This window comes from Capra hircus, chromosome 10, assembly GCF_001704415.2.
Source record: "Capra hircus breed San Clemente chromosome 10, ASM170441v1, whole genome shotgun sequence".
NCBI classification, from domain to species: Eukaryota; Metazoa; Chordata; class Mammalia; order Artiodactyla; family Bovidae; genus Capra; species Capra hircus.
Window position 1 is genome coordinate 87889324 of NC_030817.1, and position 25746 is coordinate 87915069.

Genomic DNA, 25746 nt, shown 5'->3' on the forward strand with positions numbered 1-25746 from the left:
GGAAGTCTATGTTCCCTTTAATTGCAAGGACAACTGCCCCAACTGCCAAGCGTGTAACATTTGGAACAAATTTTGAAGAACACAAAATTAAATAACAATGATACTAGCAAAGATTTTTATGGAAATATGAGATCTAATGCAGGTAACAAATTCCAGAAGGATACTCACAAGGAGAAATTTCAGTTCTCTGTGAAGCTGACTCAGAGGACCTCTGGGCTCTCCTGATTCCACCTTGATATTCTAAAAAATTCTCAGAGTCAGTTTTCACTGGTAATCCCATCTTTTCTCCATCAGGGTCACAGTTACTTGCATTTCAAACTACCCACACATTTAAAAATATTTCATAAAACACTAGTGAATTGAAAAAGTAGGTCAACACTTCCATTTGGTATATCTTCCCCAGAAATATAGACTGCCCATCCCAATACAGAAACCTCAATTCAGGCCACCACAACCCCTCTCAATACAACTGTAGCTACACAGAACACACCCTCTCCTGCTTTGTGTCACTGAATTTCCAAAAGGACAAGAAGTAGAAATATAAACACACTTCAAGACTCGATGACAGGGTAGGAGGTGAGAGGGAGGTTTAGGAGCCGGGGGACATATGTATCCCTGTGGCTGATTCATGTTGACACACGGCAGAAACCAATACAATATTGCAAAGCAATTATCTTCCAATTAAAAATAGATTTAATTTAAAAAAAAGATTAAATGACAAACTTAGCATTACCACCCACCAAAAACAACACTCTCCCTCCCCTCAATAAAACAAACAAACCAAAAAGGGTGAAGAGGGGTGAGGAGGTTTGAAAGAAAATAGTAAATGCTGTTGTATGTCAGTACCTACTGCAGGAAAAGAAAAGTGTGAAGAATATAATTGTATAATTATTCACCAGCCCACCACCCTGGGAAAAACCACTCTTAACTCTACCCAGGACTTTGTGTACATATTTTTTAAAACCATAGTTGAGATCCTACTGTACATAAATTTTGTACTTTTGGAGCTTTTTTTTTTTGCTTAATAATAAGCATTTTCTTTCATTATTAAAGATATTTTAAATCATAATTTTAAAATATGTATATAATATTTCATCAGGAAATCTATTTATTTTTCTACCGATCATTCAGGTTTTGTTTTTAATATTTTCAGAACACAGCTATATGGCTGCACTAAATATCTTTGCCCATGTATTCTTGTTACCAATTCTGATTAATTTCTTAAGACAGAGCCTAGAAATGTAAATATAGGGTGAAAAGGGCTGAACAGAACAATGATTGTTGATGTGTTCTTAATATCTTCATTCTTTTAAGAACAGCAGGGATTGTAAGTCACTGTGATGATTCCATTTGGGTCTCCACTGAAAAGTCTTAAGTTACATAATTACAGCACTGTGGATAACTGATGGATCAGACCACCTGGCAAAACCTTCACCGGCTGTGCTGACGAGACTTCAGGCTGAACCTTTCAGAGCTGTCCAGGAACTAGCAAGTGCAAAGCGAACCCACACTGAGTAAAGTCAACAGAAAGGAGGGCTGGCTCCTACCAAAGTTGCAGTTGAAGAGAGAGGAGGGGTCTGAAGGATCTCATCCACAGGACTCCAGGAAATATCCAAAGTGATCGTGGTTTGTGAAGCAGCAGCTATATCATCCAAGGCAGTGGACTTAAAGAGCTCGTACTGGGCAAAGCCGCCGGCTGTTAACTGTAATTCAGCAGACCATCAGCAGCGCTTTCACAAGGCCAAAGGCCCATTATCAAAACGACTGATTCTTTTCCCCAAAGCAGAAAAAGTGCCGTGCCAAATGGAAAAACGAGACAATTCTTTTTCATCACAAAGATTAGCTAAAAGGCATATATTTTCAGACATCAGTTGATATGAAAATAAACATTCTGATACTATAGAAAAATATCTAGTCCTATTAGGAATGAAAAAAATCCTTTACACTAGGAAGGCAGATTGACAGCAGTTAGAAGAAGATAATATGAAAGAGAAATACTTACAGCAGACAAGTGATGCCTTTTCTTGTGAGACTTTTTTAGGTCTTCGAGATTTACAGAATAATTTTTATCCACTGTAGGACATGATAAAAAAAACTTCATAGGTACAGTTCAAAATTACATCATTAGAGATAGAAAATTACAATCTAATTCACAACACTAATGACTATCAAAATTAAATTTTAAACTACAGATGAAATGTTCTTCAAACAAGTAAAGTGGAACAAAGGTCAGTACTACTACCAAAAGTATAATTAAATACCTATTATGACACTGGAATTATATTATCATTATATTCAACTTTTTAATTTTCCAGTGAAAATTTCAAAAAATATACACATGTAAATGAAATGAAACCCAAATAAAACAGCCATAAACAACTCTTTAGACTTCTGGAAATCTGTCTCTGAAATATCTCCCACACGCTGCAGGTTACACGCTAGAGTAGACTCGCGGTGGCTTACACAAGTTTCACTGTGTGCCCTTCGCTCTTGATATGTATCAAGTTTTAGTAAAAACTATGAAACAGTGATCACACAAATAAATAAATACACACACCTCCACAAAAGAGGAGTGAGCTCTCACCTTTACAGGTGACCATGTACAAGACAACTCCTGTGATGTTGCTACTGGTTGAGATAAGCTCAGCTCCCAGCCAACTGATACCTTCAGGATCTGAACCATCACACCTTACCCATAGAGGAGGAAGGGCAGTAACTGGCCGATTAATCTTCAAATGGGTCATATTAGGATTGTGAGCCATGGTATAAAATCCAATTAACTGCCTTGGAAACAAGAGGAGGAAGAATAAATTAGAGGTAGAGATCATTGATCAGTCAGAAGCTTTCTTTTCCAAAGATATTATGAACAGTAGCTACGGTGCTGACTCTGATCCCACTTCTGATCACCATCTAATATTCTGTACCAATTCCAAAGTGGGTTTTTTTTCCTTACACTAAGCAATTCTCTGACACTAGCTGGTATCCTACAATTCAACTCAGTTCTGACACTATCTATCCAGAGACAGCATCAGCAACCATAGGTTAAAGGCTCAGTCCTACAAGACTGCCTCACCTCCAACTTGTATTGCCAGTTCCAAGTCCAAGTTGTCATCTATGTGTCTACAGATCACAGGTTCTGACAACCCACTCCCTAAGTTCAATTAATTTGCTCCCAGAACTCAGAGAAATATTTTACTTGCTAGATTACTAGTTTATTACACAAGGGTAGAACTCAGGAACAGCCAGATGGAAGGGAAGCAAAGGAAAAGGTATGGGGAAAAGGGCACAGAGCTTCCATGTCCTCTTCCAGCAAGCTGCTCTCCCCGTAACTCCACGTGTTCACCAACCCAGAAGCTCTTCAAGCCCTCTCCTTTTGGGTTTTAATGGAGGTTTCATTACATAGTCACAATGGTGACTAATTGAACTTAGGGAGGGGTTGAGTCCCAACCCCTCACCAGGTGACTAAACTTAACAAACTCTGGCCCCTCTCCCTTCCAGAGGTTGGGTGGGACTCAAACTTCTAACCCCTTACTCACAGGCTTGGTTCCCCAAGCAACCAGCCCCCATCCATAATTTACTCGGGGTGGGGAGGTCCAAAAGCCACTTCACTAGCATTAAAAAAGACACCTTTATTCTTCTCAATCCCTAGGAAATTCCAAAGGGTTTTAGGAGCTGGGTTCTAGGAACAGTGGACCAAGACCAAATATGCTTCTTCTTATACATCACACTATCACAGTGTCCCAGAAACAAAAATCTGGAAATTAAGTGGCAAAATACAGAAATGTTTCACCGGAGAAGTGAGAGCCGGGCACACCAGACAGATCAAGATCCACACACCAAAAACTGACAAAGTATAGCTACTACAAGCAGAGAGCTCAGTATGGTGGGGCTACAGGGTCAATGGGAGTGGAAGCAGGCTCTGAGATTAAGCAAAAGAAATAACAGAATATGTCAATTACTTCTCAATAAAGCCGGGGTGGGAGAAGGAAGAAAGAAGTCAATAAATACATAAAAGAGATGCTTGAGGTCATTAGTCACCGAACACAAAAACTTGAATATAGTCTGTGAGTTAGATAGTATTATTTTAACAATGTTAAATTCCCAGATGTTGATGACTGTTTTGTGGTTATACAAGAGAAGGTACTAGGTTTTAGGAAATATATAGTGAGGTATTCAAGGGTAAAAGAACACAGTGTCTCCAACATACTGTCAATATTTCATTACAAAAATGTGTGTGTGTGGTTATATAGATGGGGTGTGGACAGGAATAAGAGGAGGAGGAGAGGGGAGGAGGAATAAGCCATAGAATCACAAAGCAGAGGCAGCAAAGTGTAAATTTTGGTGAAACCTGGTTAAGGGTACACAGAAGTTCTTGTACTGTTCTTTTACACTTCTCTGTAAATTTGAGAGTGCATCAGAATTAAAAGTTACCCAAAAATACAGCTTAACAATTTTCAGAGATGAAAAGTAAATTTATTACCAACATATGTTCAGAAAAGGCATTTCTAAGGGACTGTACTTCAGAAAAGAAATATAATAATCCCAGAAGGAAGGTCTGAAATGCAAGAAAAAATGGAGAGCAAAGAAATGATAAGCATATGGATGAATCCAAACAAACACTGGCTGGAGAAAACAACGTGAATAAAAAAATTCTCAAGTTGTGGGAGAGGAAAGAAAAAAAGGCCAAATATGACTTAAAATCAAGAAGCCATTAAAGAGTGATTGACTACAAAAGATTTTAAAAGTTTTACACAGCAAAACAAAACAAAAAAACCCACTCTGAAGTCACTTTGAATACTACTGAAGGCAATGGCAACCCACTCCAGTACTCTTGCCTGGAAAATCCCATGGACAGAGTAGCCTGGAAGGCTGCAGTCCATGGGGTCAGTGAGGGTCGGACATGACTGAGAGACTTCACTTTCACTTTTCACTTTCCTACATTGGAGAAAGAAATTGCAACCCACTCCAGCGTTCTTGCCTGGAGAATCCCAGGGACGGGGGAGCCTGATGGGCTGCCGTCTATGGGGTTGCACAGAGTCAGACATGACTGCAGTGACTTAGCAGTAGCAGTATAGTCCTTATTCTCCAGTATTTTCTTGTTTAACAATTTTTTAATGTAGACCATTTTTAAAGTCCTGACTGAATTTGTTACAACATTGCTTCTGCTTTATGCTTTGTCTTTTTGGCCAGGAGGGATGTGGGGTCTTAGCTCCCTGACCAGGGATCAAACCCGCACCCCCACTGCATTGGAAGGCAGAGTCCTAACCTCTGGACCACCAGGGAAGACCCCTTATTCTCTAATATTATATATATGACCAGATCCTCCAGGACTCCCTGATAGCAAATACTTTTGGTTTTGGAGTTGAGAGAGACTGGTCACATGGTAGGAGGTGGGAGGGTAGTGAAGCTGGCTAAGCAGACAGAGGCAGTAGGGATTCCAACAGGGGTACTTCTGGCATGTGGGTGGGATAATTCCTCACTGGACAGGAGAGCCCCAGGCATTGCATAACATTTACCATCCATGGCTCAGGCCAACAGCTCCCCTGAGTCATCGTGACAATCAAAAAGTACCCCTGCATATTTCCAAATCCCTGCTGGGCACTGGACTGGAGGCTGAAGGTTCTTTAGTGTCCTATGCATCACTCAGGAGGAATCTGGATTTTATCACGAGGCAAAAGGACCACGGGAGGCTTTTTAAACATGGAAGCAACATAATCAGGCTTTCATACAATCACTCTGGCAGGAGTGAGGAAAAAAGATTGGCAAGGAACCAGATGAGAAGTAAGGAAAACAATTACAAAGCAACAACATTGAACAGCAGAAGGGAATGGAGAAAAGGCAGAGTCATCTTAGTCACACCTGAGTTACCCATGGGACAGTCAAGTACTTAGAACTACTCTTACAGCATTAAGTCTATACATCAAGGGGGTGGGGGAGGGAGAAAGAGAGGGATCTGGGCTAAATACCTATGCTTTCCCCAATGTTTATAAGAATTTCTTGTTGTTTAATTGCTAAATTGTGTTTGACTCTTTTGCGACTCAATGGACTGTAGCCTGCCAGGGGAATTTAAATCCTACCCTCCACCCCTACTGTAAGAAAAACCTACCTGGCTCTCCCAATTGGTAAAGCAAGCAGCCCAACATTTTCACCAGTAGAGAGATCAGAAATAGCAGTGTCTTCAGACTGTAGCTCTTCAATATGACTTGGTTCTTCCTTTTCTAAAGGCTTTAAAAACATTTAATTATTTAACCAGATAAGAGAACACTACGGTACTCTTCACTATGCTAGAACAATGTACTGATTTCCAGACCCTGAAGCGCAAAATGATTGGGTTATGACAAGAATCATAGCTAGAAACCAATGGGGTACCAATCCATCTCACCACTCATCAGAAGTATTTCCACTGTCCTGTAAGAAGATATTGATCTATGCTGCACTGATAAAGGAAGTATATGACGCCATCAGAAAAGGAAGTGCTCTACCATGTACAAATTATATACAAAACACCGAGGGAAACCCATGGGAGACTCCCTGATTTTGTCATTCCCCAAACTTGAAGGTTCATAGCCCTTTCTACTCACTTTCTAAGTCTCCAGGATTTGTTACAGCAGCTGACGTTAGTTACCTCATTATTATAGAAATATAGGGTATATGGTTCCAGACTATATTGATTTGCTATATTAAACTAATTCTATGCTATATTATACTATAACACTGGTACTAATAATATATTATAATCCTAATATTGTTCCCAATTTCACTACACTATAATATTAATTGCATACTATAACACTAGTACTAATACTATACCATACTAGTAATTCAGTTCAGTTGCTCAGTCGTGTCTGACTCTGCGACCCCATGGATTGCAGCATGCCAGGTCTCCCTGTCCTGGTAGAAGTATATACTAAACTACTATACCAATACAGTCGTCTCTTGAACAATGCAAGTTTGGACTAGGCAGGTGCATTTACATGTGGATTTTTTTAATGGTAAATATTAACCCTGCAGTACTAGACAGTCCATGATTGGTTGAACCTGTGGATGTAGAACCACAGATACAGAGGGCCAACTGTAAAGGTACACTAGGATTTTCAGCAACACAGATGGTGGGGCAGCTCAAGCCCTGTGTTGTTCAGGAGTCAATGGTATATTAAGGAAGAAACCTATCTTTTAGAAAGATATTCAAATAGAATTCTTAAAATTAAAACAGCAGCAACAACTTTGGTTGGTTTTCAGGAAGACACATATCTGAAGGGTTTCCAGCACCCAGCAGAGCCCTGCAGCCTGTGCAAGCCAAGTCGCTGTGTCTCGGGCTCAGTATGACAGCCTCTAGGTCCAGCCATGTTGCTGCAAATGGCATTATTTCATTCTTTTTAATGCACAGCCCTTACTTCTTAAGTCTATTCCTCTCAGGACTCTCAGCTCTCATTTGTTTCTCATATCCACATGTTTAAGTAGTGAAATAGCTCAGTACTGCCAATAATAACAAAAATTAAACGAAATAACATTTCCTGAGCATGTACTATGTACGAGCTACTGTTCTAAGCTTTCTTTTATTCTTCATAAAAACCCTGAGAAAGATCCTATTAATAACCCTATTTTATGGACTGAAAACTGAGCTAGTGGTTGGCTGAATAGCTTATATAGAATAAGCAGCTGAGTGGCAAAACCCACATTTGGATCTAGGTAAAGTGAAAGTTGCTCAGTCGAGTCTAACTCTTTGCGACCCCATGGACTACTATACAGTCCATGGAATTCTCCAGGCCAGAATACTGGAGTGGGTAACCTTTCCCTTCTCCAGGGAATTTTCCTAAGCTAGGGATCGAACCCAGGTGTCCGACATTGCAGGCGAATTCTTTACCAGCTGAGCCACAAGGGAAGTCCAAGAATACTGGCGTGGGTAGCCTATCCCTTCTCCAGAAGATCTCCCTGACCCAGGAATCGAACCAGGGTCTCCTATGTTACAGGTGGATTCTTTCCCACAGAGCCATCAAGGAAACCCCTGATCTAGGTAGTCTGACTTCAAAACCCAAGTTCCTGTCCACTAAGGTCTTCCAGCAGTGAATACTTACTAGTTATCTGACCTAGATGTATCCTCAACTTTGAATTTCTTCTGCCAGATTCCAGATTTTATTCCCTTCTAGGCCTGGGTTTCCAAATAGTTCCTAGAAGTATCCAAGAAATGTCATTTTCCCTTCCATCCTACTTTTCAGTATTATCCACCTAACTAAAACTCATGCTGTAAGCTCTATTGACCTTTGCAGACATGAAGGCCATTTTAGTTGTTTCCCATCCAAAAATGCCAGGACCTCCCTGAACTCCAGGTAAGTCCTCACAACTCCAAGCTGTTTTCTCACTAGTATCTCAACCAATTTCCACAAACTCCTCTGCTCCTCTTTACCGTTCCCTAGAAACTCATTTTCATCTTTCAGCTTTTGCTCTACACACATTTTCTCTCTCCTCATAACAGAAGTCTAAATTCAGCCACATAATTCACTTATAATTATTTTCCAAGCATCTGTCCACCATAAATAAGCATCACTAATACAAAAAAAAATAAAGTAGTCCTCTCCTCAGAAAGGAGTTTTCGTGTAGTATGTAAAACAGAGTGCTCTCTGTCCATGCATCCCAATCCCCATCCAGACAGCATGCAGGTCCTAAAGCAAACAGGCATTCCTTCTGAAGGAATGTCCACTTTCTCCTGTTATATCCTGTTTCTATCTACTTCAAGAAACGATAAACCCAAAAAACGGGTCCTGGCCCCAAAGTAACTGTGTAAAATGACAGCATTATCAGCACTCAACTAAAACCACTGCTACTGCTCGGCCAGAACGGTTCCCCTATTTAAAACACAAAGGTGTAACAATGTAATTATAAAGTGATGAAAAAAATAAGAAGGTCCCGAATACACGGAAGAACTGTACAAAAAAGATCTTCACGACCCAGATAATCATGATGATGTGATCACTCATCTAGAGCCAGACATCCTGGAATGTGAAGTCAAGTGGGCCTTAGAAAGCATCACTATGAACAAAGCTAGTGGAGGTGATGGAATTCCAGCTGAGCTGTTTCAAATCCTGAAAGATGATGCTGTGAAAGCAATATGCCAGCAAATTTGGAAAACTCAGCAGTGGCCACAGGACTGGAAAAGGTCAGTTTTCATTCCAATTCCAAAGAAAGGCAATGCCAAAGAATGCTGAAACTACCGCACAATTGCACTCATCTCACATGCTAGTAAAGTAATGCTCAAAATTCTCCAAGCCAGGCTTCAGCAATACATGAACCATGAACTCCCTCATGTTCAAGCTGGTTTTAGAAAAGGCAGAGGAACCAGAGATCAAATTGCCAACATCTGCTGGATCATGGAAAAAGCAAGAGAGTTCCAGAAAAACATCTATTTCTGCTTTATTGACTATGCCAAAGCCTTTGACTGTGTGGATCACAAGAAACTGTGGAAAATTCTGAAAGAGATGGGAATACCAGACCACCTAACCTGCCTCTTGAGAAATCTGTATGCAGGTCAGGAAGCAACAGATAGAACTGGACATGAAACAACAGACTGGTTCCAAACGGGAAAAGGAGTACGTCAAGGCTGTATATTGTCACCCTGCTTATTTAACTTATATGCAGAGTACATCATGAGAAACGCTGGACTGGAAGAAACACAAGCTGGAATCAAGATTGCCAGGAGAAATATCAATAACCTCAGATATGCAGATGACACCACCCTTATGGCAGAAAGGAAAGAGGAGCTAAAAAGCCTCTTGATGAAAGTGAAAGAGGAGAGTGAAAAAGTTGGCTTAAAGCTCAACATTCAGAAAATGAAGATCATGGCATCCGGTCCCATCACTCCATGGGAAATAGATGGGGAAACAGTGGAAACAGTGTCAGACTTTATTTTTTTGGGCTCCAAAATCACTATAGATGGTGACTGCGGCCATGAAATTAAAAGACACTTACTCCTTGGGAGAAAAGTTATGACCAACCTAGATAGTATATTCAAAAGCAGAAACATTACTTTGCCGACTAAGGTCCGTCTAGTCAAGGCTATGGTTTTTCCTGTGGTCATGTATGGATGTGAGAGTTGGACTGTGAAGAAGCCTGAGCGCTGAAGAATTGATGCTTTTGAACTGTGGTGTTGGAGAAGACTCTTGAGGGTCCCTTGGACTGCAAGGAGATCCAACCAGTCCATTCTGAAGGAGATCAGCCCTGGGATTTCTTTGGAAGGAATGATGCTAAAGCTGAAGCTCCAGTACTTTGGCCACCTCATGCGAAGAGCTGACTCATTGGAAAAGACTCTGATGCTGGGAGGGATTGGGGGCAGGTGGAGAAGGGGACGACCGAGGATGAGATGGCTGGATGGCATCACTGACTCGATGGATTTGAGTCTGGGTGAACTTCGGGAGTTGGTGATGGACAGGGAGGCCTGGCGTGCTGTGATTCATGGGGTTGCAAAGAGTCGGACACAACTGAGAGACTGAACTGAACTCTTGTTAGATTTAACAAGAGAAAATTAAAGTAGAAATTCATGAGTCATAGTGACTTATGCTGTGTGTGACAATAGCCATCCACCAGTCACATATGGGTTTTGAACACCTGAAATGTGGCCAGATCAAATTGAGATTTAAGTGTAAAATCCATATCAAATTTTGAAGATGCAGTATGGAAAAAAAGAGCTTAAAATCTCATTTTGATTTTTATACTAATTATTGAAATGATTAACATTAGATTTTTAAAAAACATTATAAACATTTCAGACCCGGCAATCCTATTCCTAGCTATTTACAGTAAAGAAAACTTGTGCTCACATAGGACTTTGTACAAAGATGACCATATTCCTTGTTTATTTAGCTCTCTGCATCAGGAATGGATCAGCAACTAAAAGAACCACTAAACACATACAACCTGAATGAATCTCAAAGGTATTATTATACTGAAAGACGCCAGACTCAAAAGTTTATACTTTTGTATGATTCCGTTCATGACACTCTTAAAAAGACCACGCTACAGTGAGGGAGAAGGAGGAATGATTTTAAAGGAATAGCACAAGGGAGTTTTCAGGGTGATGGAGCCGCTTCGTGTTCTGATTATGGTGATGACTACCACACTGTGTAAGTGTGTTAAAATTCACACAACTAAACAAAAGAAAAAGTAAATTTTACAGTATGAAATTTAATTTCCCCTTTTTGTTTTATGAAGCTACTAGAAAGTTTTTAATTACATATGTGGTTCACATTATCTATTGGACAGCACTCTACTTATTACTAAAAGATGTTAGAATCCAAACTAATACGCTGACATGAACATGTGTACATTTGAGATTATCCCTCAGAAACCAAACTTGGCTGTTAAGAATTAGCCACAAAGCCCAAGCACTACTTACCACTTTTTCCACAATAAATATGGTTTCATTTTCATGTAGAATATTTTTCAAAGGGTTTGGTTGGCCTTTGCTGATCAACTGCACTTGAATATCAGTCTATTAAAAACAGATTAAGGTCCACCAATGTTATAGAGACACATATATATATGTACAAATATTTAAACACATAAAGACCAGTTCTATGCAAGTAACTGAACAAGACTTAATGTTTTAAAAATACAATTTCATTTATTCTTTGCCCATGTTGTTTTTCAGGTTGAGAAAATCTAGCTGGGGAATTCCCTAGAAGTCCAGTGGTTATGATTCCAAGCTTTCACTGCAGAGGGCAAAGGTTCAATCCCAGGTTGGAGAACTAAGATCCTTGCAAGCCTAGAGTGGTCAAAACCACAACAAAACCTAGCTATTATATTTTGTATCTGTATGCTTCAAGGCCCACCTAGAGAGCACCCTGCCTTGTAAGGCCTTTTGATTAGGATCACACTGACATCCTCTTCCCCTAATCATCCTGGATTTACTGTTAGGAACCATAAAATTAGCTCTTTACTAAACATTATTTTTTCTGATTGTTCCATGAAATTTAGTACTTTGTCACTTTATAGGTACTGTGTATTTCTTCACTCCAATTACAATAAACATTTATTGTAGAAAAGTTTGAAAACGGATAGCTAACAGATAAAACTCATCTATATTCTACTAACCGGTTGCTGTTCAGTCTCTGAGTTGTGTCCAACTCTTTGCCACCCCACGAACTGCAGCACACCAGGCTCCTCTGTCCTCCATGATCTCCCAGAGTTTGCTCAAATTCATGTCCACTAGGTCGATGATGCTATCTGACTATCTCATCCTCTGCTGCTCTCTTCTCCTTTTGCCTTCAATCTTTCCCAGCATTAGAGTCTTTTCCACTGAGTCAGCTCTTCACATCAGGTGGCCAAAGTACTGGAACTTTAGCTTCAGCAACAGTCCTTTCAATGAATGTTCAGGGTTGAAGTCCTTTTTCTTGAGGTTTGATCTCCTCGCAGTCCAAGTCTTCTTCAGCACAGTTCCGAAGCATTAATTTTTTGGCTCAGTCTTCTTTCTGGTCCAACTCTCACATCCATACATGACTACTGGAAAATCTGTAACTTTGACTATGTGGACCTTTGTCAGCAAAGTGACGTGTCTGCTTTTTAATACACTGTCTAGGTTTGTCATAGCTTTCCTTCCAAGGAGCAAGCATCTTTTAATTTCATGGCTACAGTCACAGTCCTCGGTGATTTTGTAACCTAAAAAAATAAAATCTGTCACTGCTTCCACTATTTCCCCTTCTACTTAACATGAAGTGATGGGACCGGATGACATGATCTCAGACTTTTTTTTTTTTTTTTGGCTGTGCCAGGTCTTAGTTGTGGCGTGCAGGATCTTCGACCTTTAGTTATGGCATGTGGGACCTAGCTCCCTGACCAGGGATTGAACCCAGGTCCCATGCATTGGGAGCAGGGAGTTTTAGCCACTGACCACCAGGGAAGTCCCTTAGATTTTTTAATGTTGAGCTTCAAGCCAGCTTTTCCACTCTCTTCTTCACTGTCATCAAGAGGTTCTTTAGTTCCTCTTTGTTTTCAGGCATTAGAGTGGTATCATCTGCACATCTGAGGCTGCTCTCTCAGCAATCTGGATCCCAGCTTGTGATTTCATCCAGCCTGTATCTTGCATGATGTACTCCGCATAGAAGTTAAACAAGCAGGGTAACAGTATACAGTCTTGATGTACCCCATTCCCAATTTTGAACCAGTCGGTTGTTCCATGTCTTGTTCTAACTATGGTTTCTTGACCCACATAGCCAGAGTAGTCACTACTATTATTAGTCTTATTGATGTATGTTTTGCCTAATCTTTTCCCAGACATATAAACAAACCTACTTAAATAGAAATATATTATTTTGATAATGCAACAGATTTTTGCTTAATAAATAAACAGAATATTCTAAGTTTTATACATGAACTTCCTTCCATGCCATTAAACTTTTTTAGGCTGTCTAGTGCCATGGAGCTACCATCACATAATTAATTCCGTATTATTCAACATTTGTGCATTTTCACATTATATGCTATAATAACTGATAAGGAATATTCTTTAATTACTACCTCCTCTGCACCCCACAACATGTGGAGCTCCTCCAACCAGGGATGAACCCATGCCCTCCGCAGTGGAAGTCTTAAGAGTCTTAAGACTCCTCGGAGTCTTAACCACTGGACCAACAGGGAAGTTCCCCTTTAATTACTTTCTTAAGATGAGTATCTAAAATCACACTGATACTGTCAAATTGCCTTTCAAATGTCATATTCACATATTTGCATTCTCATTTTACGTCAACACACTATTTACATTCTTTTTACCATCTCACCTAGGAAAACATAGTATCTTGTTATTTTATAAATTTCATTATTCGATCACTAATGACAGTGAACAGCCGCTAATATGCTTATTATTGACAATTATCTCTCATTACTTGAATCTATTTATTTCTTAGTTTGGAAATCGAAGCATTTAGATACCAAGTACAGAGAGCAAAGGATGCTTTGTTACTCTAATCTACTAAACTTTTTGAGTTTAATAATTTTTGGCTGCACTAGGTCTTCAGTGGAGAAGGAAATGGCAACCCACTCCAGTGCTCTTGCTGGGAGAATCCTAGGCACGGGGGAGCCTGGTGGGCTGCAGTCCATGGGGTCGCACAGAGTCGGAAACGACTGAAGTGACTTAGCAGCAGCAGCAGGTCTTCAGTGCTGCGCGTGGGCTTCTCACTGAGTGGCTTCTCTCAGTGCAGAGCACAGGCTCCAGGAGGCTCAGGCTCAGTAGTTGTGCCCGCAGGTTTAACTGCTCCAGGGCATGTATGATCTTCTCAGGTCAGGAATCAAACCCGTGACCCCTACACTGGCAGGTGGATTTCCAACCACTGAACGAGCAGGGGAGCCTCGTATCTACTTTGTTCTTGATCAAATACTGTTGTGGATTGAATTGTTGTTGTTCAGTCACTAAGTTGTATCCGACCGACTCTTTGCAACCCCATGGACGGCAGCACGCCAGGCTTCCCTGTCCTTCACTATCTCCTGGAGTTTGTTCAAACTCATGTCCATTGAGCCAGGGATGCCATCCAACCTTCTCCTCCTGCCCTCAGTCTTTCCCAGCATCAGGGTTTTTTCCAATGAGACGGCTCTTTGCATTACGTGGCCAAAGTACTGGAGTTTCAGCTTCAACATCAATCCTTCCAATGAATATTTAGGACTGATTTCCTTTAGGATTAACTGGTTTGATCTTGCAGTCCAAGGGACTCTCAACAGTCTTCTCCAAAACTTATTTTTATCCTCTACCTATTCACCTATTATGATTATCTTCATTCCTTATTGGTTTTAAGAGCTTTTCATATATTTCATATACATGGGTATTAACACTTATCATTTATGACACTGATGTCATAAATGATATCCTCAGCTAGTCTTTTAGACATAATTTATTTTAGTTTGTTAACTGTTTTAGAGGATTAAGTTCTATGGGAAGTTTTACCTATGGAACACTTGGCATGTTAGATGCTTAATAAATTCACGAATGTTTATAGCAGCTTTATGCAAAACTATTAAAAACTACAAACAATCCAGTCTGACTAATGAATGGATAACCAAATTGCATTCATACAATGGACTATTACTCAACAATAAAAAGGGATGAACTACTGATACACACCACACCACAGTCAAATCACAAATGCATTATACTCAGGACTTGAGCAGTTGAAAGTCTGTACTTCCAGTGCAAGGGGTGAAGGTTCAGCTCCTGGTTGGGGAACTAAGATCCCACATGCCATGTGGCATGGCCATTAAAAAAAAAGAAAAGAAAACAAATGCATTATACTTATTGAGAAAAGCCAGACAGAAAAGGTATAAACCATATGGCTTTATTTATATGACATTCGGAAAAGGCCACACGAAAAAACAGATGTAAAACAGAACAGGGGAAAGGGTTAAGTAAAAAGAGACATGAGATTTTTTTGGAGATCATAGGAATGTTCTTGATTATGGAGGTGGTAATACAACTAAATGCATTTGTAAAAATTCATAGAACTGTACTCTAAAAGGGTGACATTTAATGTATGTAAATCAACTTTGATAAACTCAACTTTTAAAAACAATTTTAGGATGACTGAGTTGTTTAAAAACCAAATAAGTTGTTCATACCTCATAGATAAATGGGTCTTTACAGATTCCGTTCTTTTTTTCATCAAATTCCCTGAAATGCAGAAACACATGAGAAAAATAAAGCTACAGTATTTTGTCATTTAAACTCTGGAGTTACTGAGAGAAATTAAAAATTCAGAGTACTCATGACAGCACTAAGGCACAGTTGGGAAAAGAGAAGCAGAAAAATAGCATTAGGTTAATAAGGAAAGAAAAAAAAGAGATGTGGTAAAGATTAATAGACAGCTGGCCCTTGGGACTTCCCTGGTGGTTCTTTCAATGCAGGGGGGACAGGTTCCATCCCTGGCTGAAAAACTAAGATCCCACATGTCCTGAAGTACAGCCAGACAAAAGAGAGAGACAGCTGCCCCAAACTGGGTACAACTGCTTCTCAGAGGCAGCAGGAAATTAGGTCACCTACCTCTATTCTTATAACTTTTAAAACACAGTACCAATTACTATTAAAATGTAATTTACAACATGACTTTTGGGAAGCAAAAATAACTGAAATCAGTGGGTAATTATGGAGAGGTTATTTAAGGGTCCCAGGCCTTGAGTTTCTATTGCTATCCTCCCTGTTTTCATGAATTGACACCAAGAAATTAGTGAGCTGGATAACGCTAAAGCATTCTTAAAATGGAAGCACGAAATGTTGAGATGCATCATAATTGTCATTCCATTGAAGAAAGCTGATCCCGGGGCTTCCCGGGTGGCCCAGTGGTAAAGGACCCACCTGCAAAGGCAGGGGACATGGATTCAATCTCTGATCTGGGAAGCCCACACACGCCTCGGGACAGCTAAGCCCATGCACTACAGCCCTTGAGCCCGGGCTCTAGAGCCCAGGAACTGAGGCTACTGAAGCGTCCTAGAGCCTGTGCTCTGCAGCAAGAGAAGTCACCACAGTGAGAAGCCTTCGCACTGCAACCAGAGTAGCCCTGCTCACCGTAGCTGCGGAAAAGCCCCAGCAGCAACCAAGACCCAGCACAGCCAAAAATAAATAAGTAAAATTACATTTATTTTAAAAAGCTGATCCCAAAGCATGTAAACTATAAACTATTAAGATACCAAAAATGCACATCAGCTTGATCTACACTCTAGAAGACAAAAGAATCATTAGAGTCCTAAAGGAACCCAACAGAACAGTTTCAGGATACCATTACTTGATCCACTCTGTAACTCACTGAAATAAAAACTAGGCCTGTGACTGATTCACTTTGGTCATTTTGGACAAGGCTGTGACTTTTCCCCCTATATTTATTTATTTGGCTGTATCAGGTCTTAGTTGCAGCACACAGGATCTTTGTTGAGTCACATGAGATTTTTCACTGGGTCATGTGGGCTCTCTAGTTGTGACTCTCTGCGTCTGGAGTGCGTGGGCTCAGTAGGTGCGTGGCTCGAGAGACACGTGGGACCCCCCACCAGGGATCGAATCTATGTCCCCTGCATTGCAAGGTGGATTCTTAACCACTGGACCACCACAGTAAGTCCTTGAGAAAAGAAGTTTATCCCTATGCATGCGTAACTCAAGGATCATTCAACCATCATTCAATAATCATTTCACCAGTATGTATTTTATGGGCAGGCACTCTGTGAACAAAAAAGTGTTGCCTGTCTTTCTGATACACCGCCAATACTGCCCGCCAACAGCCATCAGCCACTGCAGCTACCTTGGTGCCCCCTGAGGAGAATTCAGGACTAGACAGTTAAGATACACACCAAAGGAGTAATTTCAATGAGCTCAGACTCCCGCATCTTCCCAAAAGTGGAAAAGCACTATAATCATTAACTTGAGATGTCTGTTCCTGGGATTAGTAGTAAACTTTTGATGTTCAACTACATTTCCCTCAGCAAAACTCCTATATATTCTGGCTCCTCCCTTACCTTTTAGGAACAGTTCTTTAGAGCTATCTGAAGCTGACTGCCAGGCTATACTACTCAGTAAGGCCCCTGAATAACAGTAGTTTTAGGTTGTGCATTTTTTAAGTCAACAATTCTTACTAAAAGTCTAAGATATAAAACAAATGCATAGTTCCTGGCTCACAGTCTTGACTGCAGCCAACAACTGCAATACAGGGTGATGAGCCTCAAAGAGGGTGGTGCACAGGAAGAGACTTTGCTAGAGGGCTTCAACTTTATCCTGAAAGCTAAGAGGAGCTCACTACAAGATTTTAAATGGGAAAATCTCCCTGACTTCCTGATGTGGAGAGATCAACTTGGAGGCCAGAAAATAACTGAATAATTTGTAGTACTGAAAAAAGTGATGATGGTAAACAAAGCAGTCAGGATGCAGGGAAAACAAAGGTAGCTGGTGACTGACTAGATGGGATGGAGGTGGCAGAAAATAGAACCAGATGACAGTCTTGGACTTGGAACTCTTAACTCAGAGAATTCAGGAAACTGTCACAATGCAGGGAATAGATGGATTCAGTTTGCAGATAATGAGTTTGAGATCTCATTTGGACATTTCCAGTAGGCAGGTGGCTACACAGGTAATATGAGGGATTAAAGAGAAGACACACAATTGATGCTTCAAAAGTGGAGAGAAATACTAACACTTATGAAAGAATTACGAGAGTCTAAGTAAAATTTATCAACAAGGGACTGGTTAAATAAACATAAACTAGCCAAACAATGAAATATTATATAGCCACTAAAAACAGATCTATAGGCTGTCATACTGAAAGTTATCTAACATATTGTTAATTAAAAGAAAAAGCTAGTGAGGACTTCCCTGGTGATCCAGTGGCTAAGACTCCCGGCTCCCACTGCAGGGGGTGCCTGGTTTCAAACGCATCAGGGAACTAGATCCCACAAGCCGAAACTAAAGATCCCACACATGGCAGTGAAGATCTCAGGGGCTGCAACTAAGATTTGGTGTACCAAATAAACAAATACAAATAAATGCTAAAAAAAAAAAAAAAAAAGAAAAAAAGCTAGTGATCTTTCTACAGTGTTGAAAAAACTGACAAGCAGTACTACTTTTATAAGCAGGATAAAAAGCAATGAAGACAAATAATGAACAAGTATGCTATTGAGAAAAAGGGGTTAGATTACAGCAGTTGGTTATCAAAGTGTGGTGTCAGGCCAGCAGCATCTGCTTCGCCTGAAATTGATTAAAGGGAAACTCTTTAGCCCTACCCAGAACCTGCTGCTGTTCAGTCCCTCAGTCTTGTCTGACTCTTTGTGACACCATGGACTAAAGTACGCAGGCTTCCCTGTCCTTCACATCTCCCAGAGTTTGCTCAGATTCATGTCCATTCAGTCAGAGATGCTATCTAACCATCTCATCCCACTCCACCCAGGCCTACTAAATCAAAAATTCTGGAGGTGGGCCCGGCAATCTGTTTTGGCAACTTGCCAGGTGATTCTGATTCGCGCTCAAGTTTGAGAACTACTGGATTAGATTTTTGTGTCGGATACAGAACTGGATGGAATCCACTTTATTACTAGTACTTCACTATATGAGGATTCCCTTGTTGGCTCAGATGGTAGAGTCTGCCTGCAACTCGGAAGACCCGGGTTGGATCCCTGGGTCGGGAAGATGCCCTAGAGAAGGAAATGACAACCCACTCCAATATTCTTGCCTAGAAAATCCCATGGATGGGGGAGCCTGGTGGGCTACAGTCCATAGGGTCGCAAAGACTCGGGCACGACTGAGGGACTTCACTTTCACTATACGAATAAAACGAAGTCCTGCTGCTGTTGCTAAGTCACTTCAGTCGTGTCCGACTCTGCACGACCCCTTAGACGGCAGCCCACCAGGCTCCTCCGTTCCTGGGATTTCCCAGGCAAGAACACTGGAGTGGGTTGCCATCTCCTTCTAGGGCACTGTAAAACAAGTGTTTTGAACCATCACGTTATCACTATGACTGCTGCTCAAAAAACCATCTTGAATAAACTATAAAACACGTTTCACACCAGCAAAGCTTTAAACAGGTGAACTATATCAACATCTAGTTTTCTGTATCCTGTTCGATGCCTCTAACATATCACAAATTGTGTGTGCATTATCAGATTGAATAATACACTTCTCGGAAAATTCGTCACCTTCCACCGCCGGCGACAAAGTACACGTTTTCTTCTAAACGAGACTAAAAGCAACAGGGCCTACCGGGTCAAACTCACAATGGAGCAGAAAACCGGCCTCTCTGCCGCTCCCAGATCCCCAGAAAGCGAACTCAATTTACAAATTCGCGCCGGTGGAAACTGGGAAGGCGCTAATCCCCAAGTCCGCGGCAAGAGGCTTGGGGCGAAGATCGAGATACCCCAGGGGAGAAGTGCTGTCGCCAAAGTCAAGCCAAAACTAGGGGCTACAACTCACTGCAGGAGACCAGCGTAAAATTCCTCAGCAGCTCGGTTAGCTCCCGACCACATCGCGCCCCAGTTTGACTGAAGACCCGAAACCGCCAAACTGAAATGCGCGCCGGGCGCTGACGTACGGAGTCGTGACCTCCTTGCCGGGACTACTTTTACCCCCTCCAACAGGCTCCATTCTACAGTTAAACTATTGTTTTATAGCGCAGAGCGGTGTCTCCCGTCTCAATAGTTTCCCCTTCCCGTAAGAAAAAGTTAAAATAAATTATACTGGTTGAGGGGGAAAAGACACTCGTCTCGCGATAGTTGGCCACGGCCTCTCATGGATTACTCCGCGAAAAGGAGTCCCTGGGTTCTAAGAGCTCTTTTTAGCTATGGAAGTCAATAAATACCGTAATTTGACATATATGAAGAAATAATATGCTATTTTTATTGTTTTAGCGTGGTGGAGAGATATTTTATATCCCTGAATTGATTCTGAGGCGGGGCAGGCTGGGGGACGAGCTGAAGGTTACATATGGAGTGGGAGTGCTAGGCACTTCCTTTTCCTGTGGGAGCCGCCGGGGTGAGAGGAGCGTGGCCCTCTCCTCTCCCCGCCATGGTAAGCAGAACTCTTTTCCTCTGGACCTGTTTCTTTTTTCGGAGCTTGGCAGGAATGGGCTTGGGTGTTCAGAGCATGAAGTCTTCAGGAGGGGAAGCGAGGAGAAGGAGATGGGGACCAAAGGCGTGTGTTTGTGGCTGGGACGTGGGTAGTAATGCTCTACGGCAGCCATCTTAAGAGGCAACGTGTGCGGGCCGGCGCCGGGCGCGTCTGGAGTAACACGGAGGAACCCCAGACAGTTCTTGGAGCCAGAGGGACCTTTGGGATTCTAGCTTCTCTTGGATCTTAGAAAGTATGGGTTCCGCGGAAGACTTGGAAATTCTCAGAGCGTTAGGCTAGGTGAGTCAATTTGGGGGTTTGTCTCCATACTCTATTTAGTGAGGAATACTGAAGTTTTAAGAGAGATTTCGTTAAACAAAAAACTTCTATTTCACTTATTATTGTGTGCTTATCTTAGCGATTGCCTCTGAAAGCGTTCTGGTCTTGCATTAAATTTTACTTGTTTTGTAGCTACTGCATAAATAACGTTTGTGAAAGCACCATGTGCCTTGGGTAGTTCAGTGAACACAATATGCAAAAAGCGCTAGTATGCTACTTTGATCGTAATTGAGTTGGTCAAGATGCATTGAAATGTCGATGGTAGTGTTGTAGACAGGGAATTGGAGAGGAGGCGGTGATGGGACTTTATAAGACGTGATCAGAGACACCTGAAGGAGGCTAGGTGAGGAAGGGTATGTTTAGGTAAAATACTTGTTAAATCTGAGCAAGGAGAGGGATGGCCCTGAGTGTAGGCCTGAGAATCTGGAAGAGAGTGTGGGCTGTGGGCAGCAAGGTTGAGCAGGTTCTGTAGGTCATGCTTAGGACCTTTTACTTTCAGGGGGTAAGTTTCTGGAGAAAATCGAGCAAGAAGTAACAAGGCTGTTTTTTAGTAGTAAGTTTTGGAAGATGTGTTTGGAATGGGATGACGGGGAAGGATGGATGTTTGAAGTAGAGCCCTGGTAGATAAGATTTGGTCACGTTTGGGATGAGAGTTTGGATGACATTAAACTGCATTTTCAAACCTTACCCTATGGTTTTTATTTTGCTCTCTAAGGCCCGATTTGAAAGTTTAATAATACAGCAATCTCTTTGAAAATGATGGAAATCCTGTGGCAGAACTTGAGAAATTTAGGTATCTTTCAAGTACTTATTGATGTTGATAGACCTGATGGCGTGTTGATAACTTATTTGGCTTAAGCGATATCTACCTCATCAAGTTCTAGACCTTTCTGTAAATGAGCCTTTAATGCTTTTGTTGGTGCTTGAGAAGAGTGATTTTGATGATGTTTCTCAATATAAATTTATTTTTTTATTTTTTTCAGGCTTGTGCTCGTCCACTGATATCAGTGTACTCTGAAAAGGGGGAGTCATCTGGCAAAAATGTCACTTTGCCTGCTGTGTTCAAGGCTCCCATTCGACCCGATATTGTTAACTTCGTTCACACCAACTTGCGCAAAAACAACAGACAGCCCTATGCTGTCAGTGAATTAGCAGGTATGGATTTAGCTGTTTCCTGGGTTGACTTTTTTAAGGGGTACTTCACAGCAGTGATGAAATTCCACTCCGTTGGTCCGTGTTTCTGAACAGCATGATTTCCCTGGATGTTCTGATGCTGTTTGCTGCCATACACAGTAGTCACAGGATGGTGTGGTGAGGAGCTAAAGCTTGTGTTTCTGAACAATTTCAGGTCATCAAACCAGTGCTGAGTCTTGGGGTACCGGCAGAGCTGTGGCTCGAATTCCCAGGGTTCGAGGTGGCGGGACTCACCGTTCTGGTCAGGGTGCTTTTGGAAATGTATCCTTTGTTGCACCACCTAGACTGGACAGCTGTGGCATTTGGCATACTGAACCTGGCTTATTCATTTTAGTGATTTGGAAATATTTGTGCTCAAGACACTGATGTCTGGGTTAAAACACGTATACAGATTTGCTGTTGGGAAGCCGGCTTGGCAGCACAGGGTTTTGCTTGCAATGATGTCGTAATTTGCGTCTGACTCTGTTCTCAGCGACAGTTGCCTGCTGTCAGTGGCTGGTTCAGAAGGGTGACGAAAATTCTTACTGAGCAAGGCATAACCTGATTGTAATTGCTAAACTTGGAGAAATGTGATTCTTAACTGGGAAAATAGATGTGTCGTGGGGGCCGCATGTTTGCACCAACCAAGACCTGGCGACGTTGGCACCGCAGAGTGAATACAACGCAGAAGCGATACGCCATCTGCTCTGCACTGGCTGCCTCAGCCTTACCGGCGCTGGTCATGTCAAAAGGTTTGTGATACTTTATTTTTTAGGGATCCTGTAAACCTTTCTTAAATCTGAACCTGATAGCCTGTGTGAATTCTCTTCATCCTAGACTGTCTGACTACATTTCCCTCTACTAAATGCTAGTTATAACCACTTCAGTCTAACAACTCAGTGAATACTATGTAATGAGGTAATTTTTACATCGCTTGTCAAAATGATGAGATTCCACTCAATTGGTCCGTGTTTCTGAAACACATGATCTTTGTGGTAGTTCTGATTTGGCAAATGTGCCACTTGATTTTGTGGGTTTGATTACATTTTTCAAAGGGTTCAGGGTAACCAGGTCAGTGTTAATTGACTTTGTCAGGTCATCGTATAGAGGAAGTTCCTGAACTTCCTTTGGTGGTGGAAGATAAAGTTGAAGGCTACAAGAAGACCAAGGAGGCTGTTTTGCTTCTGAAGAAACTTAAGGCCTGGAATGATATCAAAAAGGTAGGTTTTGTGGTTCTTCATACAAGTTTGTTGCCAAACTTTTTTACATTTCAAAAGGTTACTGAAAGACAGTATAAGTAAACCTTAGTGGATATGAGAGCAAGAACTCTGGAACCATATTCCCTGAGTTTGAAAGCTCATTGCTATGTTAAATTTAGGCAAGTCATTTGTGCCTCCAATTTCCTCATCTGTAAAACTAAAGTTTTTTAAACTATGAAGATTTAATACAGGGATCAAATCTCAATCAGAATACCAAACTGTACTTTGTTAGGTCTACGCCTCTCAGCGAATGAGAGCCGGCAAAGGCAAAATGAGAAACCGGCGCCGCATCCAGCGCAGGGGACCCTGCATCATCTATAATGAGGACAATGGGATCATCAAGGCCTTCAGAAACATCCCTGGTAATGATTGTACTGCTTACATGTTTCAATTATCTGTGTTAGGCAAGCATACCCAGCTTTTACTATGATGAGATTCCACTTTATGGTCCGTGTTTCTGAAACACATGATTTTGTGGAACTTCTGATTCGTGGGTGAATAAGTATACCTTTGATGTTTACATTCGTGATTAAAATACTTCTTAGGTGCTATAAAGATGATCTGCATTTCACTTACGGAAATACAGGATCCCTAATTCTCCTTTTCCCTTTACAAAGGAATCACTCTGCTTAATGTAAGCAAGCTGAACATTTTGAAACTTGCTCCTGGTGGTCACGTGGGACGTTTCTGCATTTGGACTGAAAGTGCTTTCCGAAAGTTAGATGAGCTATATGGCACTTGGCGTAAAGCAGCCTCCCTCAAGAGTAACTACAAGTGAGTATAATTTGTACGCTGGACATAGATGTTTATGCTGTTGTTCAGTCACGAAGTTGTGTCTTACTCTTGGCACTTTAGACAGCAAGGACTTCACCACATATATGCTGTGAATATTGTTCAAAATGGATTTGCATGTTTTTTAAATAATGCATTATGTTGCCATTTCTTCCTTGTATACAGATGCAATATGTGGAAATAGTATAGTGGAAATTCTGATTGGATTCTGTAGAGCTTAATGTTATGAAATAGGGATTAAGCCTCTGTTAAATGTTTTTTCTTTCAGCCTCCCCATGCACAAGATGCTCAATACAGACCTTAGCAGAATCTTGAAAAGCCCAGAAATCCAAAGAGCACTCCGAGCACCACGGTAAAGTTTTGATATTCACAGTAATTCTTGTTCAGCTTGACACTATCACTTACTTCAGAAATATGGGTAATGTATAAACTATTAATAATAGAGTTATCTGCTTTTTTATAGCAAGAAGATTCATCGCAGAGTCCTGAAGAAGAATCCACTGAAAAACCTGAGAATCATGTTGAAGCTTAACCCGTACGCAAAGACCATGCGCCGGAACACCATTCTTCGGCAGGCCAGGAATGTAAGCAGTAACTTAGGTTTTGGTGGACCTGTGGAGTTTTAGAAAGATTTGATTCTTATATTTTCTTCCTAATTTGTTGCAGCACAAAATCCGCATGGATAAGGCAGCAGCAGCACTAGAAGCCAAATCAGATCAGAAGGGGGTTCAGGGCAAGAAGCCTGTGGTGGGAAACAAAGAAAAGAAGGCTGTTGGTGATAAGAAGCTGAAGAAGCCTGTGGTGGGAAAAAAGGCTGCAGGGACCAAGAAACCAGCAGCTGAAAAGAAGCCCACAGAAAAGAAACCCACCTCAGAGGAAAAGAAGGCTGCTGCATAAACTTAAATTTGTTTATTCCATAAATGCCAAATCATTTTGGACAGCTAATTTTGAATAAAGACCTGAACAAAGAGGCAATGAGGAACATGACTTGGATGTGTTGTGTGAGTTGTGGTTTTAAAGTAACTTGTCTTGAGAAACAGATGGTTTAAAGACTTAGAAATACACAGAAACTCATTATTTAGCTTCCCCCCAAAACCACTTTGGAAAATGGGCCATGTTCCATAAAGATTTGACATTTTTGATAACCACAAGAGGGCAGGTTCAGAGAACATTTTTTAAAAGATAGCAATAAAAAACTTATTTTCCCTTCAGACGTGTTATAGTCTTTGATAAAATTGGTGGAAGAGATGCTTGCCAACGTTTTAATATTTGGACCCTTTGGTATAAAAAGGGATTCCCTGGTGGCTCAGACCATAAAGTGCCTGCAATGGAGGAGACCTGGGTTGGGAAGATCCCCTGGAGAAGGAAATGGCAACCCACTTCAGTACTCTTGCCTAGAAAATTCCATGGATAAAGGAGCCTGGTGGGCTACAGTCCATGGGATCGCAAAGAGTCAGACATGACAGTGATTTCACTTTTGGTATAAAAAGTGCCAGGTATTTTTTTCCATAGTCACTTGTGTATTTCAGGTTTAATATGCTTGTGCAGAGTATAGATGTACCCAAACGTTTTTCCAAAGCTTTTAACTCAGGTTGCTGTCTGAACACCTTGGAAGTCACCTGTGCTTCCCTACTCAGG

At 41.2% G+C, this 25746-nt stretch overlaps 2 protein-coding genes across 5 annotated transcripts in view; one reads left to right on the forward strand and one right to left on the reverse strand.

The window, feature by feature from the left end:
- Positions 1-20185, reverse strand: part of ZWILCH (zwilch kinetochore protein) — a 42409-nt gene extending 22224 nt beyond the window's left edge. The window contains exons 1-8 of one of the 4 annotated variants that reach the window (XM_005685137.3): positions 19913-20185; positions 15592-15643; positions 11387-11482; positions 6107-6225; positions 2585-2784; positions 2003-2073; positions 1548-1703; positions 169-240 (exon numbers count right to left, since the gene is read on the reverse strand). In XM_005685137.3, coding sequence (XP_005685194.1) covers positions 169-240; positions 1548-1703; positions 2003-2073; positions 2585-2784; positions 6107-6225; positions 11387-11482; positions 15592-15643; positions 19913-19965 — 819 coding nt within the window. In that variant the 5' untranslated portion in view covers positions 19966-20185. Of the gene's footprint in view, positions 1-168; positions 241-1547; positions 1704-2002; positions 2074-2584; positions 2785-6106; positions 6226-8075; positions 8169-11386; positions 11485-15591; positions 15644-19912 lie in introns of those variants that run through there. The other 3 variants (XM_018053609.1, XM_018053611.1, XM_018053610.1) reach the window with 3 other exon arrangements.
- On the forward strand, positions 20383-25095 carry RPL4 (ribosomal protein L4). Its single transcript, XM_005685131.3, has 10 exons — positions 20383-20506; positions 21868-22039; positions 22233-22339; positions 22671-22809; positions 23153-23277; positions 23549-23678; positions 23934-24090; positions 24377-24460; positions 24572-24692; positions 24775-25095. Exons 1-10 carry the CDS (start codon positions 20504-20506, stop codon positions 25003-25005), a joined length of 1269 nt encoding a protein of 422 aa, XP_005685188.1. The 5' UTR covers positions 20383-20503; the 3' UTR covers positions 25006-25095.

Excerpts from the sequence above, each read along its gene's own strand:
- RPL4 (XM_005685131.3), top strand. Across the intron at positions 24,461-24,571 it reads AGAGCACTCCGAGCACCACG|CAAGAAGATTCATCGCAGAG; the intron begins GTAAAGTTTTGA and ends GCTTTTTTATAG. Across the intron at positions 24,693-24,774 it reads TTCTTCGGCAGGCCAGGAAT|CACAAAATCCGCATGGATAA; the intron begins GTAAGCAGTAAC and ends AATTTGTTGCAG.